The sequence below is a fragment of the Paroedura picta genome, chromosome 7 (genome assembly GCF_049243985.1).
Source record: "Paroedura picta isolate Pp20150507F chromosome 7, Ppicta_v3.0, whole genome shotgun sequence".
NCBI lineage: Eukaryota > Metazoa > Chordata > Lepidosauria > Squamata > Gekkonidae > Paroedura > Paroedura picta.
Genome location: NC_135375.1, coordinates 95,848,452 through 95,870,579, shown reverse-complemented (window position 1 = coordinate 95,870,579; position 22,128 = coordinate 95,848,452). Strand labels below are relative to the sequence as shown.

The window sequence follows — 22,128 nt, the reverse complement described above, 5'->3', positions numbered from 1 at the left end:
CCCCTATGCATGCGCACACCAGCTGCCTTTAACTGAAGTTGAAGTTGGCAAGCTCAGCTGCTGCACCATCACTTTTCCCCCTGCATTGTTTGCTGCTGTACTGGGTCATCAAATCATGATTCAGATAATGGCTCCGCTGGCCCGTCACTGTGGTTGGCCTAAGCCTCTCAGAATAGCCCCGATTGCCCTCATAATCCCCCTGTTGTATGTCTATGGCTTGTTGTAATTGAGCATTGACTTGAAGTAGCAGAGGATGCCACCAGGGGAAAGCAGCCTGCAGAACGATATGTTAGCTTTTTCCTGGGAAGTACAATATTTCAAAGTAGGGGAGCCAGCATGGGAAAAGACATCATTGCTTGGTATTGGGAGGGGAAATAATTAGATCTATTAAAAAGAGCAAAACATACGAACACGGCGTCTGAGAACGAGTATGGGCATAATGGCATTGGTGAGGGAAGCTGAATAGGTACCTCAAGGTTTTGGGAAACCCCAGGGTTTCTTGATGGCCCTGGAAGGGTTTCCTGAATGGGTGGGTGATAATTAATATTAATATATATATTAAATTTGCGAAACATTTATTAGGGGATATGACCACGTATGGTCATGTCAACCCACTAACCTCCTCCCATAAATGGACAGTGATGAGCCTGGAGGGGTGGGAAAGGGGAAGGTTCCTGGGTAGGCAAATACACAGCTCTGCTTCCCAACCATATTCTGCACGAGTGTCCCACTTCTGGGGTTTCTCGAAGCCTGAAGAATGTTTCAGAGCTCTCTCAAAAATAAAAAGCTTGAGAAAGGCTGAGGTATCTAGTGGCGCCACTGGAAACCTCTCTCTTTCTTGGGCAAGGTTCCCAGATGTTGGTCTTCCATCTTTCCACAGTTCATCCGGTTCATCTGCTTGTCTAGCAGAATGGTTAGAGTAGATTAGGCTTCCTCACACAAAATTATTCCTGCACATTGAAAATAAGCACACTGTGCACAGTATAGTCCTTGCTGTGCTTCCTCTCTGCTTCCATGGGTTTATTTGCGCAAGAGAACATTTTAAAATGACATCTCCCAGTCTGCAGTTGGAAGCACTTAAGTCCATTGTACCATCTAGTTTGCCACATGTATAGATTCAGACTTGAGTAACATGAAGGAAGCCATGAGATTCAAAAGTAGCAGCCTATCTTCTCCCCCTCCCCCCCTCCTCCCCGAGTAATTAAAGGCGGCTGCATTGGCTACTTGGTAAATTGAAATATTATGAGAAATAATATTTCACCGAGTAATCAGTTTGTATGGAGAACTCTGCTTTCACACCTGCCTTTATCAGGCTGATGATTAGTCAATTTAACATTGACTATAAAAATTGTAAAATGTTCTCTTTAATTTCGCAAATGAAGTACCGTCTCCGGAAGGCAAAAATAGCAAACACAGCCAAGCACTTCATCCTGCCTTAAACATCTCCCGGGCAAGTGAGCTTGTGGATAATGAGCCCATCAAAATTGATGGGAATTTATGTTCCCCTCAGCTAGCTCTTGTTCCTAGCTTCTGCCGTGAGGGCGTATATATAAAAAGGAAAACGATGACTCAAGAGAGGTACAGTGGTCTACAGTCTTGTCAAATCACCTTTCCATCTTCTGTGGCTTTTTGATTTTTGCGTCAAAGACATGTATCGAATCAACCGGGCTTGAAGGGAAAAGGAGATGTAGCTGTCATTTCCTGCGTGACACTTTCCTGTGGAGTGAAATAGTCCCCTTGCCTCATGGACGGATTGCCTATAAACTTGACACGAAGGTCTAAAGCTTGAGTACAGATTCAGAGTACCTTTATTGGCATAGAATTGCAAAGCATAAAATGAAAATTTCAAACAGTTTCAGATGTAAAATCTATCGTAAAAGATTTTCATTTAAAATTGCCAGTAAAAACTTTGCTACTTTTATAATAGTTGCTGTGTCCCTCACATTTAGTATCATTTTAACCCAGTGTTTCTCGTTAACACAGCTGAATTTCAATTTCTTCAGATAATTAGCTAGCGGGCGACGAAATACTTCAAACTTAGGACACACCAGAAGTATATGGTACAACGTGTCAGGGACACTACATCCGTGTAAACAGTATCTCTCCTGAGGAGGGATCTTTAAAAATCTACCTCGGGTGACATTTGAGGGAAAGATGTTTAAGCGAGCAACTAGAAATGCTCTTCTTAACTGGCGTGTCTCCAAAATTTGGAGATACATGGGTATGGATTTGTAAGATAAGGGAATATCCCAGAAGTGGGGAGAACATACACTGTTGTTAGAAGAGCCCAGAATCTGTGTATCCTGATCTTCTAGTCCAGGGGTAGTCAAACTGCGGCCCTCCAGATGTCCATGGACTACAATTCCCAGGAGCCCCTGCCAGCGAATGCTGGCAGGGGCTCCTGGGAATTGTAGTCCATGGCCATCTGGAGGGCCGCAGTTTGACTACACCTGTTCTAGTCTCTGTGATATTAGCTTTAGTATCGTCCTTTCATCTTGCATGCGAAGGGCTTAAGTACAGACAGTCCCTCCTGCACAAATCCCCAACTTCTTTGAACCTGCAGGCACCTTTGGAATTTCGACCCAGTATTGCTGCCAGAGGAGGCAGCCATTGCGATCAGTTCCGACAGCAGTTCTTCAACATTTCAGGCAGAAGTTCTGTTTTTAACAGGATACCCTTTAAAACGAACATGCTGTTTTAAAAACATGTCCTTGCATACGCACCCCTTGCCTTCAGTCACCCACTGGAGATCCTTGTGACATAATGGCATCTGCTGCCCCAGCAACTTTTAAAAAAATATGCACACAACACGTTAAGTCCCCTAAGGCCCATTAGAAGCTTTACCTCATCCACTTCCTCTGAATACCTGGGCACCAAGAAATGTGTCAGCAGGCCCCACAGCATCCGTTGGGGGGGATCCCTCCTCTGCAGGCTTCATCTAGAACGCAGTTGGCTGGTACCTTGCAGTGAAAGTCAAGTTTACAGGAGTTCATTGGATCTTTGCCTTCCTTCTCTTTTTCTCTTTTGTTTAAAGGCCTGAAAAAAGACTAGTCCTCCCTCCGCGATTTCAGAAGGAGCTTCAGGTGCATCTGTCAAGAAACCTGTGTGACTTGAACGGTACGTTGTGCTGGCAGGACCTCATGCACACTTCTCTGCAACAGTTGCTCAAGGTGTAAACAGTGAGAGTGGGGCTCTGGTTTGCACTAAAGCTTTAATAGCAGGGAAAGTAACCCTTCAGTTTGCCCGCTGAATATTTTAATTGGCATTTTTAATGTAACTTATTTTCAAAGAAAACAAAAAAAGGTTACTGGGTTTAAGGATTCTGGTAAGAGCCTGCAGATTGCAGGAAAGGGAAGAAGGTGGGAGCGAGGGGTTGCCAGTACTAGAACAATGATGTGACCATGCAATAGGCTGAGTTCAGAATGCACTTCTGATAGTAAACTGGAATACGTGCAGGGCTGGCTTCTTGCAGAGCTGATGCATTTCCCACCCTAAGTTCTAAGCCTGTGTTGAACTCTGGTTTAAACACCCAGTTCATGAGGAACAAGGTAGCTCTGGGGACTCCGATGAACCTGAATGTCCATAATGGATGCTTGGGGTTGGTCTCTGAATTCTTCACACAAGGAGAAGAGGGGGTGTGCGCAAGCCCAGTTTACACACAGTCTGCCTTAATTCAGGTTAAAGGTGAGGTCTGAAAGCAGCCTTAGAATACGTACTTGCTTTCTTTGCAGCAAATACAAATGAAACAAGGCGAGTCATACAAGCTGTTCCTGCTTGCCCCGTGAGTGTTAACATAACTGAGATTCAGAACAGAGTCAAAGAGATCCTGAACAGGCACAGCAGTGGTGTATGGCTCTCGAAGATGCCACATCTGTACAGAGACGTGTATAAAGAGGACTTCAATCCAGGCTTGCTGCCCCAGTTTGAACACTGGCCGCACATTTGTGTAGTAGGTATCAACTTTTTTTTCTTTTACAGATACTTGCGTTAAACAAAAAAGTTGCTAAGTAATCCAGGTTAGCAGCAGCTTAGAATCCATAGCAAGGCACTCCTGAATTTTTCATCTTGCTTGTATTTATGTGCGCTCATCAAAAATGGTAGTCTGTCTTCACTTTACTGATTCCTGACTAGAAATGTGGACCTCACAGCTGGTAAAGCGAAGATGGGGTCAATAAGTTGTTAGGGCTTTGAGCAGATATCAGGAATTTCACCCTTTGTGCAGAATGTCAACATCCTGATTGTGGCAGAAGCATCGGTGGAATAGATTTAACTAGTTTTCGTTTGCTTTAGTTATCATGGGGGTGTTGTGCGATGGCAGAATTACCATTTTAATTTTAATTCCTTACTGGAAGGTTGGGAAGGGCATTATCGTGTCCCTTGGATATGAAGAGTGGTGCTAATGAATCAATGGGAAGTAGACCGGGCTTCCATTGCTCAGCTGTCAAGTCTTCCCATTGACAGTAACGATCCTTTAAAGTTCAAAGGGATAATCGTCCCTCGGAGTAGCTGTGGAGAGTGAAAATCTTCCTGAGCGGGTTTTGGATATTTCCAGGATCGGGCAGAAAACATTGGAATTAGGAAGATAGTGGGAAAGGCTTCTGCAATATTGGATATTACCAGTCAGAACCAATATAGAAAACATTGTGTCAGGTCATCAGCATCAGCATCATCGTAAGAGCCCAACTGGACCAGACTTTCCCCTGATGTTGCCTTTTGGCTTTGGGATTCAGAAGTATAGTGCCTCTGAACATGGAGGTTCGCCTCAGTCACCATGGCTAGTAGCCACTGAGAGACCTATCCCCCATTAATCTATCTAATCCTCTTTTAGAGTTGTTTATTTCTGTGGCCATTCCTTTGGCCGCGAATTCCACATTCGAATCACCCTCTGTCCTAAATAAATTGCCTTAAATAACACTATCGTGTATTTAATCATACTTGTCCGCTGTACTCAAATATACAGTAGCATGAAAAACATCAAGCTTGATTATGGCAGGAAATAGGGAATATTGTCTTTAAAAAAACGGAAATCTGCTCTCAGATGTGGGATATCAGTATAGACTTGTTGACTTACTTAATAATCCCCATCTATACTAGAAGGTAGTAGAATAAACCTGACCTGGATAGCCCAGTGTAGCCTGATCTCGGAAGCGAAGGCAAATTGGCCCTGGTTAGTGTTGGAGACCTTAAAGCAGGGGTAGTCAAACTGCGGCCCTCCAGATGTCCATGGGCTACAATTCCCATGAGCCCCGGCTGCAGTTTGACTATCCCTGCCTTAAAGGAATAACAGAGGCAGGCAGTGGCTAAACCACCTCAGTCTTTTGCCTTGGAAGTGACTACAAAGTCACTATAAGCCAGCTGTCGCTTGACCACCTCCACCTGAAGAACAAAATTTACAAATAACTCAGAAAAAGAGTTGTTTTTATTGGATGCTTTTCTATACCCAGGAGTCTTACCATCGCCTTCCCTACCCTTTCCCCACAACAGACATCCAGTGAGGAAGGTGAGGCTGAGAGAGCCCTGAGACTACTGCTCAGTCAGCACAGCTCTATCAGTGCTGTGATGGGCCCAAGGTCACTCGGCTGCATGTGGAGGAGCAGGGTATCAAACCCGGCTCGCTAGATTATAGAAGCCGCCACTCTTAACCACTGTACCAAGCTTGCTCCCAGGGTTTCCCTGGGGGTTCTCGATGGCCCCGGAAGGCTTTCCGGAATGGGTGGGAGTTAATTTTCTATGTACTTTTTTAATTTGTTCATAATTTATTGGATGACATGACCATATAAGGTCATGCCAGCCCACCCGCCCCCGCAGAATGGACAATGATGGGCCTGGAGGGGGTGGGAAGGGAAGGGGCCCCGGGTGGGCGTGTACACATCTAGGCTTCCCAACCATATTCTGCCTGATCACACCATTTCTTGAAGCCTGAAGGATGTTTCAGGGATTTCTGAACGGTAAAAAAGTTGAGAAAAGCTGCTAGAACTAGATGCTATCTGTATGTTTTCGTTTGTCAAGTTGCTTGGAGCTGTTTTATGTCGAGTGGTAATTATGTGCACAATTTTAAAGAAAATCTCAGGAAAGCACAACAGGTGAGGATTAAATAACATCACAGTTGAGGCCTTTGTGATGTGAAGCAGATGTTTAGGTCCAAACAACTGCTGGTTCCTTTATCCGACTGTTTGCCGTTCCTCTTCTCCCCAAGGCCCAAAAGGTGTGTTCTGGAGGCCATAGGGATGTCCTGCTCTTCCCTCCAACAAGAACACCTCTCCCGGAAAAGAGTGCCCCGAGCCAGGAAGGAAAGTCTCGGTCCACGTTAACCCACGAGCCTACCCAGAACAAAGCTGCTGCTCCTGCTGCTGCATCCCACGGGGACTTCAAGCAAAACATTGCAGCCCTCCTGTTAAACTATTCTAGCGGCCTTTGGGCTAACGCGCTCCCAAAGGTGTACGAAGACACCTACAAAGCAACCTTTCCACAAGACGTTCTGAGCCATCTCAACTCCCTCTCAGATGTTTGCACCGTGGACTACGTATCTGGCAACCCCAAAAAGGCAATCCTCTATGCAAAATCGAAACAGAACACCAAGAATGAGAACGTGGCCAGCAGAGTCCAAGTGCATGAAGACCTGAAGAAAGTGGCAGAGCAAGAGGCCTCTGCAATAGCACAGGAAGCCCAAGAGGAGAGTTCGGAGAATATAACTGTGCCTCCTTTAATAGTCCCAGCGGAAACATCGCCGTCAGTTTTGGTAGTGGAGCTGGACAATACAAATGAAGTTGTCATCAGGTAAATTGATGGTTGTGGCCTCCTGTAATGTTTCAGTAGTGTGTGTGTGTGTGTGTGTGTGGGAGGGGAGTGATTTTCTAGAATTCAAGTGCTGCTACTGCCAGCGACCCTGACTGTAAGGCTTAAGTAGCAGATAGTGGGCCCAATTCTTGAATTGCAGTTTTGTGTACTTTGATAGCCGCTTTTCCTTCTCTTGCTGTCAGGGTTTAGAACAGTGGTTCTCAGCTTGGGGGCCAGGAACCCTTTGGGAGTCGAACGACCCTTTCACAGGGGTTGTGGCAAGGCAAGCTGCTTGTCCAGGGGCGGGGGGCATCCACACAACAGCCTTTCGGGGTAGATCGAGATAGTGTTCGTCTGCCTGGAGCAGTGGAAAAGAGCAAGATCAGCATGGTGGGACAAGAGGCAGAATTGAACTGAGAAACCCCAGGAAAAAAAACAATTTATATACAATCATGAACAATGGATCTTCATGCCATTTGTCAATTTCGGTTTAATTCTTGTGAAAGGACACTGGCATAATGTTATGGTTGGGGGTCACTACAACATGAGGAACTGTATTAAAGGGTCACGGCATTAGGAAGGTTGAGAACCACTGGCTTAGAAGTTCCTCCACCACCTCGCTACATTGGATTGGACGCATGGTGCCCTCCGTTGTGGGTGGGATCCAGACATCCAATTCTAACAAACACAGTGGGATTCTAGAGTTTGCACACGTGTCTTGCTATACCATGTTTTACGCTATTTTTGAAATTCCTAATGTCTTCCGTAGGCTGTGTATTCCAGCTTTTGATTTGTATTGGATACAGTTGGGGTTATTGCTATCTACTGGAGGACCCTGGCCCCAAAGAAGCACACCTGGCCTTGACCTGGGCTAGAGCCTTTTTGGTCCTGGCCCCAACCTGGTGGAATGAGCTCCCGGGAGAGCTATCGGAGTTCTGCAGAGCATGCAAAACGGATCTCTTCTGCCAGGTCTTGGTTGAGGTCAGAGCCAGGACCAAAGGGTGACCCTCATTAGGTTATGCAATAGCATCCCGCATACTCCACTCTAGGGGGTGGATGGCTGCAAGGATGGGGGCAGGATTATACTGCCCATCTTGTATTATCCTCTTATCTTTGTTTGTTGTTTGTTATGGGATAGAGTTTTATCATGTTTTATGGGGGGGGGTTATACTGTACTCCCCACGAGTCTCCGGATCTCATAGGAATAAGTAAATCTAAAGAATCTAAGAAATAAGTAAAATTTTGGGAGGGGTGGCATGTCAACATGAGGATATGTAGTCATATCACCCGATAAACATTTAACAAATTTCAAAAATATATTAAAATTATTTAACTTCCACCTATTCAGGAAACCTTTCCAGGGTAGTCAAGCAACCCCGGGGTTTCATGAAACCCTGGTTGAGAAAGTCTTGGTTTGTGCAGGAAGAAGCAAATTTAAACTTGATTTAAATGAGTTTGAATTGCTTCTTTTAGAGATCAGAGTCTGTGCAGATATGTTCAGGTATAAAGATTAGTGCTATGTAACTATTGCTGGCCCTTGGGACAAGCTTATAAAGGAGAGCATGTTATAGAAGGTGGAAATGAGTCGCTTGCTAAAGACTGTTCTTTGAGGCCATGATTCCCGAGAGACAAGGTTGTGTCAGCTCTTACCATTTTATGGATTTCTGGATAAAAAGAGCTTTTTTACATACATACATACATACATACATACATACATACATACATACATACATACATACATATCCACCAGAGGACAAGTGCCTACATGGCAGAAAGAGGATCACCAACTAGTAACTAGGCTGAAGACTTTCATATAATGCAGCTTAAATTGATTAGCTCTGGATTGGATGCAGCCATGTGTGAACACTTAGCACTATTTTCCTTGTGCCGGTAGTAGCACTACATGAATTGCTGGCTCTGTGCATCTCAGTAATAATGTTTGGACATTCTGTGCCACTGGAAATCATAAGATCATAGAATCATAGAGTTGGAAGGGGCCACACAGGCCATCTAGTCCAACCCCCTGCTCTACGCTGGATCAGCCCAAAGCATCCTAAAGCATCCAAGAAAAGTGTGTATCCAACCTTTGCTTGAAGACTGCCAGTGAGGGGGAGCTCACCACCTCCTTAGGCAGCCTATTCCACTGCTGAAATGCTGTAGTGCAGTGGACTGCAACATTTTTAAGGCTGAGGACCGGTGGGGGGAGGGCGATCCGGCGGCCGCGCATGCGCAGCCGCAAACATGCATGCACGGCAGTTCTGCGCATGTGCGAAACTGCCGCACATGCATGTTTGCGGCCGTGCGTGGTGCAAATGTGCATGCATGGCACTCCCGCACATGCGCAGGCGGCCGCTCTTCCCTCTCCCCCCCCCCCCATGCAAAAAAGTAGCTTGCCGGGCCGCAAGCTAATTGGCCGCTTTGGTGGCCGATTTGCTTGCAGCCTGGGAAGTTTCCGACTGCGGGGGGGGGGGGGGGGAGCGGTGCCGGTGCCGGGGCCTTTGCGGACTGGTGGTTGGGGACCACTGCCGTAGTGTAAACGCTTGATGTACAAGCTGCAATCAAGATCTTTACTTCTGTTTGCAAAAAGATTCTATCACACGCAGGAATAGTCTGCTAGATCCAGCCCGTGGCCTCTTTGCTCTTGGGGCAGTTAATGGGGATGAAAAAAAAATCAGCTTTGCTAATCCACTTCTGTTGCCTCTTTCAGAAAAGATGGTTTGTCCACTATTGCCTTCAGTGCTCCTGTTTTTAATTACACTGATTTTGATTTCCACCTGGAATTCTGTAGGTACGTCGGCAAAGACTATTCTGCTGCCCAGGAATTAATGGAAGACGAGATGAAGGATCACTACAGTCAACAGAGCCCTTCAGCTCTTCCCATACGATCACTCAGAGTTGGCCAGCTTGTTGCTGTGCCTGCAGAGGAGGATGCTTGGCTGCGGGCAAAGATCATTGCCGTTGAAGGCAATAGGCTAAAAGTGAGTGTGCCCCATTTCTTTGCTAGCGACGAAGTCAAGTGCTAGCCCCCACGATTTGTCTACAGAAGCATTTGTGGTAGGGCAGTCACCTCTGCCATGACAACCAACCAACCAACCAACCAACTTTGTGTCTGCATGTCTCTCCTCTGGTTTCAGCTACAACCATAAAGTGCTTGGTCCAGGCCTTCTGTAAGAGTTTCTCTGGCAGGAACCTGTTCTTCCCAAGTCAGTGGCTCAGTAGTACAGCATCTGCCTGGCATGCAGAAGGTCCCAAGTTCAATCCCTGGCATCTCTAGCGGGAAGGAGATCAGATAGGAGATGTGAAAGACCTCAACCCAAAATCCTGGAGAGCCACTGCCACTCTTGAGTAGACAGGACTAACTTTGAGGGACCAAGGATCTGATTCAGTATAAGGCAGTTTCATGTGAATCTTCTTAGGGTCTTTCCAGCTTTGGAGGAGGAAAGTAATAACCAGAGCAGCTTTTCTCAACTTTTTTACCGTTGGGAAGCCCCTGAAACATTCTTCAGGCTCGAGAAACCCCAGAAGTGGTGCAATTATGCACAATATATGGCTGGGAAGCATAGCCATGTACATGCCCACCCAAGGCTCCTCCCCTTCCAGGCCCATCATTGGCTATGTGGGGTGACATTACCAAATATGGTTATATCACCTTATAATGTTTATTAATTAATTAATTATATTATATTTATATACCGCCTTCCCCGGAGGCTCAGGGTGGTTTGCATAAAACATATAAACAAAGTTTTACCAAAGTTGTTTACCAAATATATAAAAACTTAACTCCCACCCATTAAGGAAACTCTTCCAGGGCTGTCAGGAGATCCCAGGGTTTCATGAAACCGTGGTTGAGAAAGCCCGAACTGGAAGCAGGGCCTCCTTTTGACCTTCATATTGGGATGCGGACTCCGGATGTTTGTGTGACCTCCAGTTATACACGAAAGTCTTACAATCAATCAATAAACCAGTTAAAGAAAAAAACTTAAAATGGAAAGATCACCAACTGGAAACTTGGCTGAAGACTTTGTTACACCTTGAAAGTTATTTCAATCAGTGATTATAAAGTGAAAAATAATATCTGTCATTAAGGGGTTGGATCCATTGATTCCCTACCCCACTGCTCCGGTGCTACCACCACCACCCCCCCACACCCCATCGCTCAGGGTCGATCCCCTGTTCCCCCCAGGAGCAGTGTTTATTGGAGATGGGTGGGCTCAAGAGGAGAGGGAGGGGAGATAGGAAAGTATGCTTCCACTGCTGACAAAATTGCATTTGGGTCAAACCTTGGTGTCAGTCCTCGAGTGCTCAGTATTGTTTCTTCTGCATTACTAGGTGTGCTACGTTGATCATGGTTTCAATGAAAGCATTGAAAATACCAAAGTGTACAAGCTGGCAAAGCAGTTCTATTCACTGCCATTCCAGGCTTCAAAATGTAAACTGGCAGGTAAGAGAAATTCACTCAAACGATCTTTTTAAAAATAATTTTTAAAAAAATCATCCCACATTGGAATGGCGTTAGAGCAGTGAGGGTGGGAGGGGTTTATCCCAAGGAATGTTTGATTGTTGCAGTGGAAAAACTGAGATGTTTGGAACAGCCTGGGGGGAAATGCACAAATGGATCTGGAATAAATGGAATGTGCAGTTTGGCGCTCTCAGTTACTTTAGTATCAGATGTATTTGCAGTTTTGCTCACGGGGTGGGTTGGGGGGTTGGGGATTGTTGTAGGTGTTTTTATGTATTAGGGGTTTTATGGGGTTTTTACATGTTGTCACCCGCCACGAGCCTCAGGGGAGCAACGGGTTATAATAATAATAATATTATTATTATTATTATTATTATTAACAACAACAACAACAACAACAACAACAACAACAACAACAGAGAATTGAAACTTTTTTACATCTTTACCAATATGTAGATCAGTAATGTTTTATGTGCCAATGAAGTTAGAAAGGATGCATTTGACATTTAAAGCAACATAATGCTTTTATAAGAAACCGATATTACATATATTTGCATTGTTCCTCCAATATATTTTCTTTTCTGAAAAGTTTTTTTCCCCTGTGGCTTCACTATTTCTGGGACATTTATATCTGAGCATCAGGAGGGTTTGGGATCTTTGGGGACTAGTTTGCAGTTCTGTGTTGCTGCTTTAAAAAAAAAGTGTAGAAAGAGCTCTGTAGCAACAAGTGGTAACCCAGCAACTAGATTTTCTCACAAATTGTACCTTGCAGTGAAACTGTAACATCTTTTCTAATAGCCACCTATGGCCCCCATTTGTGGGTATTTGAATCTGTAGATCAGGGCCACAAGGAGGCTTAACAGATTCATTTTCTATACACTAGATGTCTTAAAAAAATACATGGGAAGAGCCAGCATGATTAAGTGGTTTAAGAGCAGCAGTCTCTAATCTGGAGAGCTAGGTTTGATTCCCCACACCTCTGTGTGCAGCCAGCTGACTAACCTTTGGGTAGTCACAGTCCTGCTAGAGCTGTTCTCACAGCAGTTCTGTCAAAGCTCTCTCAGCCCCACCTACCTCACAGGGTGTCTGTTGTGGGAAGAAGGGGAGGCAATTATAAGCCATTTTGAGACTCCTTCGGGAAGTGAAAAGCAGGGTATAAAAACCAACTCTTCTAAATTCCATGAAAAGTAAAGTCATGGTCTCTGAGCTAGTGCAGAGAACACTCCTCCTCTGTCCAGCAGTGGTAGAAGGTGACCAGGAGGTGTGGTGGCCCCAGTAATGTCTGTGTCGTGGGGGGGGGGGAGCGGCAACAAGCTATGGAAAGTTTTAGGCCCATCATGAGTGTTGGTGATTGGGGGGAGGAGAGTTGCTAGTAGCTGGTTTATGGCAGTGACATTGTGGAAGGAGAAGTTTCCGTGGACTGAGAACAGCAACAGTTCCACAAGCATTGTGGGGTAGCTGGGGGGCAGGCAGCCTTGGGGGCAGTGGGAAGGGGGGGAGAAGAAAGCACTGCAGCGGGCCCTGTACTGAGAAGCTGCTGTGGCTGTCAAAAAGGAAGTTGTGGCAGGCCCCCTAGTGGAGACTGGGAACTGCAGCGTGGGCGGGAAGCTACAAAAGGGAGCGTCAGTCTTACCCTGACTTCAGAGTAATGACACTTCCACCTTTTGGTTCTGTTTGGAGAATATGTACTCATGTAATATAAGAGGAGAAACACATGCATTTCTGGTTCACATTAATGGAAGCTGTTTCCGCACTGAGAATTTATGCATTGCCCAAGGTGTGTGACTCTGAATATCGGATGCATCCCAGGAATCAGGCACTAATGGTAGTCTGCATTTATAAGGTGCCATGACTGTCATGACCTTAGAACCCAAGTACTGTATTCTTGTATGCCAGACATTTTGCAAACCAGATCTCCCTGCATTCCTCTTTTTTTTCAATATCCGTAACTTCTTTTCTGGGGGCGGGGTCTGCTGTTCCGTTTAGGGTTGGAGGCCTTCTGCGACGATCCCGTTTTGGTCAAAATGGTGGAGACTCAAACCTGTGGCAAGATATTTGCCGTTGAAATACTGGAGAAAAGCGACGTTCCTCTCGTCGTCCTTTACGACACTTCAGGGGACGATGACGTCAACATCAATGCTACTTGCCTGAAAGCACTTTCTGACAAGTCTCTGGAGCTTCATCTCCAGGTAATATCCTCGTCTGTTTGTATCATTTCAGCAGGCATCCCGCAAGCAGGAACTGAGGATGCTTAAAATGTCAGAGGTGTTAATCAGGATCTCTGTTCTTGTGTTTCGCTAGGTGAATGCCCTCTATACAAATGTTAGAGTAACCAATGTATGTTCAGACGGGACTTTATACTGCCAAGTGCCATCCAAGGGCCTGACCAAGCTCTCAGAATGCTTGCAGAAACTGGAAAGCTATTTCCACCACAAGGTAAGTCAGAATTCCACATTAGTCAGTGACTGTGCTCAGCAGTTAGATGAGGTGCTTGTAGATTTATCTGCTCCATGCTGGCAGAGACCCATGGTAGTTGTAGTCCACGGACATCTGGAGAGCTGTAGTCGTCTCTTAAGGACTGTAAGCCTGAATTAACAGCCTCTTACATACTAATGAGAAATTCTAGAGTAGTCTGTTCTCCCCTTGTTGGCCATTTCCTTTACTAAAGTACAAGAAGCGTATTCATTTCAGCTGCTCCTTGTTTTTGCTGCCCAGTTGATGTATTGGCCATGCATGACTCCCATAATCAAAGACCTTTATTGGCATAGGCTATAAAACAATACATAAATCGGTATCGGGGTAAAATTCAAATTAAATTTAATACAAAATACTTGGAAAGGATAAACGACCCATTCCACGAACTTAATGGCAGCAAAGTACGCAGAAAAACTGCTACTGAAACCTGAAATAAGAGGGGCCCTATCTTCCAGAAGAAACAGCACCCGGACTTCTTACTCAAGCATGGTGTAAGATAATGTAATCGTGGAACTGCAAGACTGGGTCAGTGGAGTAACAAATGTGCGACTGTTGGGGGTTGATTTTTATTTCAAAGACATTGCCGATCTTCATAAGGAACCCTAACATATTTCCCTCTGGACCAAGACGATGGAAAAGAGCTTAGGCTTGCAAGCATAAAGCAAAGCCTAGACTGCGGATTTAGCAGCATAGAAAACCAGGAAGGGAGGAATTGATATGTGGGTTGAATGCCAATGGCTAAGGGCAAACATTTCTTGTTGCTCAATGCCCAACAGTATCTCTTACAAAAGTCTTTTCCCACTCCACAGCGGGAACACAAGGGCAATTCATTGTTCTTATTGATAGACACCTCTCACGATAACTACAAAGAGAACTGGTTGCGAGTAAAACTAAAGGACTTCTGACTTCCAACAATTCACAGTGCCCTTCTCCTTGGGCTGTTGGGGTTGTTAGGTATTCAGTCTGACTATAACTCTTTATTCCTGCAGGTGGCAGAAAGCTCCGTGGCCTTACCTTACTGTGGCAAGATCTGCTTGTTCAACTCTAAAGGAAAGTGGGCCCGTGTAGAGGTAGGAAATATTATTGGTTGGGGCTAACAAACGGGTTCCAGAAGGGTTCTAAACTCTTCTCTTGATTAAACTTGGGAAATGTGTCCTAAAGAGGAATGTTAATTTGGTTCCAGAACAGCATCCGACTTCCATCATTCAGTGGCCTATTTCTTCTCCACTGTTGCTAGTTTGGCACTAACCCCCCCAATTCCCCCGTGGGTTTTCTCTGCCAGTTTTTGACACAGCAGAATCTGGGTATGGCCGTAAGGTGGAGCCATTCCCCTTAGTGTAGGAATGAATGATCACTGAATCAAAGTTGGCTAAATGTGTTGCGTGTGAAAGTTTCAGCCGGCAATTGGTGAACTAAGTTAAAACAGTTTTATGATTCGAGAGAAACTGACTTAAGAACATTAAAGTAATTAAAGGAGAGGGGGAAAAAGAAAGGTTACAATGTAGTTTGACTTGATGTGATGAATTACTTGGAAAGTTTCTCAGATTGTATTCTATGGAGATGGCTGATGTACTAGAGACTAGAAATAATGGACTCGAATTGTTATAATGTAATAGTAGTAGTAATAAGTAATAATGGAAATAGCTAATTGAAGTTTCAGAGTGGTTGTTTTATGTGTTTTGTTTTTGTCATTTTTATGGTTCTTGTTATGTTGATCTACCTTTGTATGGAATTTCCCTCTTTTCTTCTGCATTGCCTTACCCACAGAAAAATAAAACAAATAAAAAAATTAAACTGCTGTGGTTACAGAGATGCTTGGTAGAGTTGTCGTGATTTACAGCTTGGTAGAGCAGTAATGTTTGCAGTGCATGGCCCTTAGTCCAGCTGTTGATTTTTAGCTCCTTGCTCCAGAGCAGCCTTTCTCAACTTTTTTACTATTGAGAAACCCCCGAAACTTTCTTCAGGCTTGGAGAAACCCCGGAAGTGGCGCAATCATGCAAAATATGGTTGGAAACCATAGCAGTGGGCATACCCACCCAAGTCCCCTCACCTTCCTACCCCTCCAGGCCCATCATTGGCCATTTGGGGAGGGGAGGGAGGTTGTCATGACCATATGTAGTCATTTTACTTGATAAATGTTTTTTTAAAAACATTTAAAAAAAATATGAAAAGTTAACTCCCACCCATCCAGGAAACCCCATGGTTTCATGGAACCCTGGTTGAGCAAGCCTGTTCCAGAGAGAGTTCCTTGGTCACGCAATAGTCAACCAAGTAGCTTCTGAATTATTTGCTTATGATGCCTAGTTGACCCCTGTAGTTTGAGATGCTTAAAATGTTGACATTTCTGAAGTCTCCGAATACTCTTAATGAATTCTCGATCTCATGAATGTTTATACATTGGCTATAAGTGTGAATTCTAAACTTCTGCTGTGGTAATTCAGTATTAATTTTCACGGCAAACATGGTGTAAGACAGGGGTAGTCAAACTGCGGCCAGCGAATGCTGGCAGGGGCTCCTGGGAATTGTAGTCCATGGACATCTGGAGGGCCGCAGTTTGAGTACCCCTGGTGTAAGAGTTCGGGTGTTGGACTAGAATCTGGGAATCTCGGGTCTGAATCTCCACTCCATGCTGGAAGCTTGCTGGGTGACCTGGGGCCTATTCTTTCAGCCTGCACTACCTTACAAGGTGGTTGTCATGAAGATAAAATGGAGAGAAGAATCATATAAGGTGCTTTGGTCTTCAGCCAGGGGGTGGGTGGTATAAATGAACTATATAAATAAATGTTATCAGCCTGTCCATTTTGATATTGTGCCCTTCCAATATTTCTGCTTTTTTTCTTCTCCTCAGATAACAAGTGTTCATAGCAGCCGGGCTCTTGATGTGCAGTTCATGGATACTGGAACAGTAGCATCTGTCAAAGTAGCAGAGTTGAGAGAGGTCCCCCCAACATTTCTCCGAGAAATTATTGCCATACCACCTCAGGTACAAAGCTTGCTGGTATTTTCGGGCTGCTTTTCCTGCTTGGTCCTTGAAAAGCTGCGGATCTCAATATACCTGTTGTGGGTTATTTTTAGGCAACCAAATGCTGCTTAGCTGACCTTCCTCTTCATATTGGGATGTGGACTCCAGATGCTGTACTTTGGCTGAGAGATACGGTGTTAAACTGCCCCGACTGCAGTGTTAAGGTAACCCAAAAAGCAATGTCACTTAATGTTCGAGGCGCAGGGTGTCTTAACCACCTGTTAGCATTGTACTATTTTTGCTTGCATTCCCACACATGCACACATGTTTCCTGGCTGGAAAAAAGCATTCATTGATGGGTGTTGGCTTTCTGCAGCCTCCATCTTTCCTTGTATGGTGTAATCTAATCTTTACTTATTTAACCCTGAAGTATTTGGTTGGGGGAGGGAGATTATGCTGTATGGCATGATATAACAGCTGGGTATCTATGGACTGATTCTGAGGCAGGTTCTTAAGATATGCTGTGAATTATGTACGTGGTGTTGGGTGAGCCAGCATTCCCTCTTCCATAAACGCTCATCTGCCATATTGGGCTGATCCAATTTTGTTAATCCTGCTGTTGCTGGCTGTCAGTAATTGGAAGTGGTCCTCCCTCCAAACAGATGAGTTTCTTTTGGTTTGATTATCACCTTAAATGGGCGTCACTTTGAAGCACCTGTCCACTCCTACCTTTCTATTACTTGCAACTTTAAATATTACTCCTATGGATCTGGGCTTTGTGCATCTGTCAGAGTGAGCTTAGACTCCAAAAATCTGATGCCAGAATAAAATTTGCCAGTCATTAAAAGTGCCTCCAGGCAAGCTTCCACAATTTTATTCCTTTTATTATGTACTCTGTTCTGTGATGCTGAGAGTGATTTTAAGCATCTGTTTCAAAATATTCCTTCCTGTGATAAAATTATGCAGATAGCTTGCTATAAAATACCTCACGCCCCGCATTATGGCAGCCAGAGCAGTCAAGAACTTAGACTGCTCCCTAAATTAGATCGGTCCAGCCCAGTAAAAGCCGCCACAAAACACCAAAATCTGGCCAAACCAACCAAAAACCTATATATTAGAAACCCAAGCCAAATTAAACTATGGAAAAAAATAAAGCCCAAAAGGAACCTAACAGATCGGAAGCTAAATCTACAGGACAATGCTAACACACTACAAACAAAAAGAACAAATCAAACTAGAAGAAGAAAGTGAAGGAAAGAAACAGATAGAAAGCTAACCAAGAAAGTCTGAAACCAAGGAAAAAGAAAGGTACCAAGCTCCGCTGGAGATGCCATCAGAGGCTGGCTACCGCTGCCATTGATTTGGGCTGTGCTGGAGGCTCTCTGCTGCCCGGAGCCGTGCCAGGCCACTGTCACTGCCACTAGGGCACTGGCACCGCAGCAGCAATCTGGATGGCTCCGGGAGCCACCATTGCTGCCACTGCTTGGAGGCCCACCCAGGAGTCACCACAGCTGCTGGGGCCTCAAATTGCACTGTGCTTGGTGCTCTGCTGCCCCAGGGGTGCTGTGATCTCCATTGCCCAGGTCACATTTTATCACCTTTGCCAAGCCAAACTATAAGCACCCTACTTAGCCCTGGAATCACCTACCCATAGTGATCAACGCAACAGTCACCTCTAGACTGGACTTCTGCAACTCGCTCTACACAGGCTGCCATTAACCTTTATCTGGAAACTACAGCTGGCCCAGAATGCAGCAGCCAGAATGCAGTAACACCAGGGAGGTCCCACATTCGGCCCATCCTCCAACAACTGTGCTGGCTTCCAGTCGAATTCCACATCAGACTTAAGGTTCTGGTAATCATCTTTAAGGCCATACACAGTCTGGACCAGTGTACTTGAGGGGACCGCCTTTCCGCCTACACCCCTCAAAGAGCCTTATGCTCCGCTACCTCCAACTGCCTGGTGATCCCTGGCCCCAAGGAAACTCGCTTGACCTCAACCAGGGCCAGAGCTTTCTCTGTCCTGGCCCCCAGGTAGAACGAACTCCCGGAGGAAATCAGGACCCTAATGAATCTGGAACAATTCTACAGGGCCTGCAAAAGGGAGTTCTTCTGCAAGGCATTTTGTTGTGGTCAACCTGAACCAATCACCTTCCATTGGCCCCCGAGCCTCCCTCCCATGAAAACCACCGCCGATTCGTCCAACCCACAGGGCCATCAGTATGTTGTTGTTGAATTAATGTTCTCACCATTGTTCTACTGTTCTATTATATTGTTATATCTGTTATCACCGTATTTTTATTATTTATAACTACTGAGTTCCCTGTTTTATGTAAACTATCCTGAGCCTTAGGGGAGGGTGTTATATAAATATAATAAATAAACAAATAAACTAGCAACATCTGACAGGGAGTCAAAATAGGGTTTAGCAGCCATAAACCCTTAGTCAGTAGAATAGCTCTGTGAAAGAGCACTGCCATACAGGCCTTCCTGAAGCCTGCCAACAAAGGCACCCTGGCACTTCTACAGTATCCTGCCTCTTAAGTCAGTCAGTGGGTGAACTTCAAAGATGTAAGAAGAAACAACAAGGCATGGACCGCTGTGAGGAGCACACATAGGAAGAGATGGTCCTTCTGTCCCCCACCTCACCAAAGTTGACTTTCTTAAGGTAGTGACTAAAGGAGAGAGCAGGTTTAATTTAATTCTAAGATCATTCCTTCTGCACACAGAATTTGACTCTTGGGGAAACTAGGACCATTTTCTCCATACCTCTTGGCCTGTGGGATAACGGACAACAGTTCCATCATTTTCCTCCTTTCCTTTTCAGCCCTTACCTCTCCAGAAGCAAGTCAGTACGCAAAAGTGGTGTCAAAACAGATTTTAGATCCTGCTAGAGTCAGTGACAGATCATTGTTTAACATTGGTTGATTGCTGTATATTGTAACTTGTACCAAGTCTTGCCAAAGCACTAGAAATGGAGATGTCAGCAGGGAGGGTTGGGGATATTTTACACTGGCATAAGTAGCTTTAGACCTGTCTGCAATACTTAATTGACTGTTTGCTTAACATGTTGTCAAGCGAAACCGTATGTTAAGTTACTTTGATGATTGTAGAGAGAAAAATACAGACTGAGCGGCAGTATTGTCATGCATGTTCCCTGCTTCTCTCTCTCTTTTCTATTGGCTTAAGGTTGTTAAACTGGATGAGTCTCATAGAATGGCACACATCTATTTATTCACACCAAAGAACTTCCCAGACCCAGACCGCAGCATAAACAGGCAGATCGCCAACGCAGACTTGTGGAAGTATCAGAAAGACGTCTTTCTGAGTGTCTCTTCTAGCAATTTCTCCCTCGGGAAGGGGAAAGGGGACTTTCAACACTGGAGAAACTTGGAGACTGAGAAGGGTCCCTCCGGTTCAGTTCCGCGCACCGTGGAGCGCAGTGGTGAGGAAACGGCATCGGGTATGCCACCTCGGTTGTCGCTGCCCAAAACTGGGGAGCAAATGGATATCTTTGTCTCCCTGGCCTGCCACCCCGGTTACTTTGTCCTCCAGCCTTGGCAGGAGATGCACAGTTTAGAAGTGCTGATGGAAGAGATGCTGCTTTACTACAGCCGAGCGGAGGAGAGACGGGTCACGGTCGAGAAGAACAAACTCTATGCTGCTAAAGTGGAGAACAGGTTAGTAGCGGTTGGATACGACTCCCAGGTTTGCACTGGCAGCTGCTGGTTTCAGCTCTGGTGATTCTGCTCCGAAGAGCCATAATAGATTGGAGCTTGAGATGCGAAGGCCCAGAAGAAACCCAGGAAAAATTGGGATGGGGGAGCCTTTTTCCCCCAAAGGAAATTTTTCAGCTTCATTTGAAAATTGGGGGGGGAGGAGTTTGAGGGAAATCTTATGAAATATTTCCCCTTTTAAAATGAATGAGTAAAATGCTTCTTAAGGCAAGGGTTTACATTCTTAAAAGGGTAGCTTGAAAAAACACCTGACTTTTTCTATTTTCTGATGAAATATTGGGAAATCTAGGAGGCTGGAGACATATACACTGGTTTTCCAATTTATTGTTTTTGTTTAAACAATTTTGGCAATAATATTGTTTAATAATACATTATTAAAGAATTGTGTCTTCGCTATTATAAAGTTTAGTATCCATGCATACTCGTAGTCCTGCTGATGTGACACTTTATGTCCAAATAATACTTTTGTTTACTGCAGACTTTAAACATTTTTCAGCATTTATTTTTTTTTCTAGCTGTCAGATGACAAATATGAAGGTTCATGTGGTCTAATAAACATAGGGTGCATTATTTAACAACTTTATCAAGCATTGAACATACTTGCAAGTTTTCTTCTAGAAAAAGATATGCCTGTATATCCCACGTAGAATGTTCGGTACTGTTACACATGATGCATTTTATGTTAAATTAGTGAAATTTTGTTAGATTAGTGAAAGTTTGATAAGGAACTATTGCACATTTCCATTTTCTCAAAAGCATGCTTCATCCCCTTTTCACTCATAGCACAGATTCATACTTTTACTCTGACAAATGTCATTCATAGGGAACTATTAAAATATTGAGAATGATGGACTTAACTAGCAGAAACATTTTAACTGATGTGTGTATATTTTTTGGGGGGGGTATACTTTTATCATAGGTGGTACCGAGTGTTAATCAAAGGAGTGCTGACAAATGGGTTGGTGTCGGTGTACGAGCTGGACTATGGAAAACACGAGCTTGTCAACATCCAAAAAGTACAACCTCTTCCGGACACATTCCGCATACTGCCGTTTCAGGCCATAACAGCCCAGCTAGCTGGTAGGTGACAGTCTTTATTAAGTGCTGAAGGAAAAGAAATGGAGGTAGGGTTTTCCCCCTTAAATACATACCTCAGAACTTTGAATGTCCTTTGGTGAGCCTTAATCTCGAAATGTTTAGATCCCTGCATGTGGCACCTGTGCTGTTCTCTCTGTTGCTGCTTCATGGTAGGTAGAATGTTGGGGGGGTGGGTAGCCCTGATCTTGGATGGCCCAGACTAGCCTCATCTCCTCAGATCTCAGAAGCTAAGCAGGGGTAGCCTTGGTTAGTATTTGGATGGGAGACCACCAAAGAAGTCCAGAATTGGTTACACAGAGTTGGGCACCTCTGCTCCTCTCTTGCCTTGAAAATCCCATGGAGTCACCTTAAATCCGCAGCCACTTGATGGCACTTTATACACACAGTTGGCTAGACACCTGCTATTAGAAGCCATTGTGCCCCAAGAGGAAGAGAGAAGGGATGGTGGCTAAGTGGGAGAGCATCTGCCTTGGTTGCAGAAGGTCCCAGGTTCAATCCCAGGCATCTCCAGTGGACAGAAACAGGTATATTAGGTGATCTAAAAGACCATTCCTCAAGACTTTGGAGAACAGTTGCCAGTCTGAGTAGATGATACTGACCTTGATGGACCAAGAGCCTGA

The 22,128-nt window shown here is 44.8% G+C and overlaps 1 protein-coding gene across 6 annotated transcripts in view; it reads left to right on the top strand.

Annotated features, from left to right (window-relative positions):
* The window catches only part of TDRD7 (tudor domain containing 7), a 42,235-nt gene that overhangs the window by 19,131 nt on the left and 976 nt on the right, over positions 1 to 22,128 (top strand). For all 6 annotated transcript variants that reach the window (XM_077345517.1, XM_077345515.1, XM_077345516.1 and 3 more), the window contains 12 exons: positions 3,035 to 3,117; positions 3,732 to 3,949; positions 6,197 to 6,777; positions 9,566 to 9,755; positions 11,107 to 11,218; positions 13,223 to 13,425; positions 13,538 to 13,672; positions 14,701 to 14,781; positions 16,560 to 16,694; positions 16,787 to 16,897; positions 19,863 to 20,353; positions 21,330 to 21,490. In XM_077345517.1, the coding sequence (XP_077201632.1) occupies positions 3,035 to 3,117; positions 3,732 to 3,949; positions 6,197 to 6,777; positions 9,566 to 9,755; positions 11,107 to 11,218; positions 13,223 to 13,425; positions 13,538 to 13,672; positions 14,701 to 14,781; positions 16,560 to 16,694; positions 16,787 to 16,897; positions 19,863 to 20,353; positions 21,330 to 21,490 (2,501 nt within the window). The remainder of the gene's footprint in view (positions 1 to 3,034; positions 3,118 to 3,731; positions 3,950 to 6,196; positions 6,778 to 9,565; positions 9,756 to 11,106; positions 11,219 to 13,222; positions 13,426 to 13,537; positions 13,673 to 14,700; positions 14,782 to 16,559; positions 16,695 to 16,786; positions 16,898 to 19,862; positions 20,354 to 21,329; positions 21,491 to 22,128) is intronic.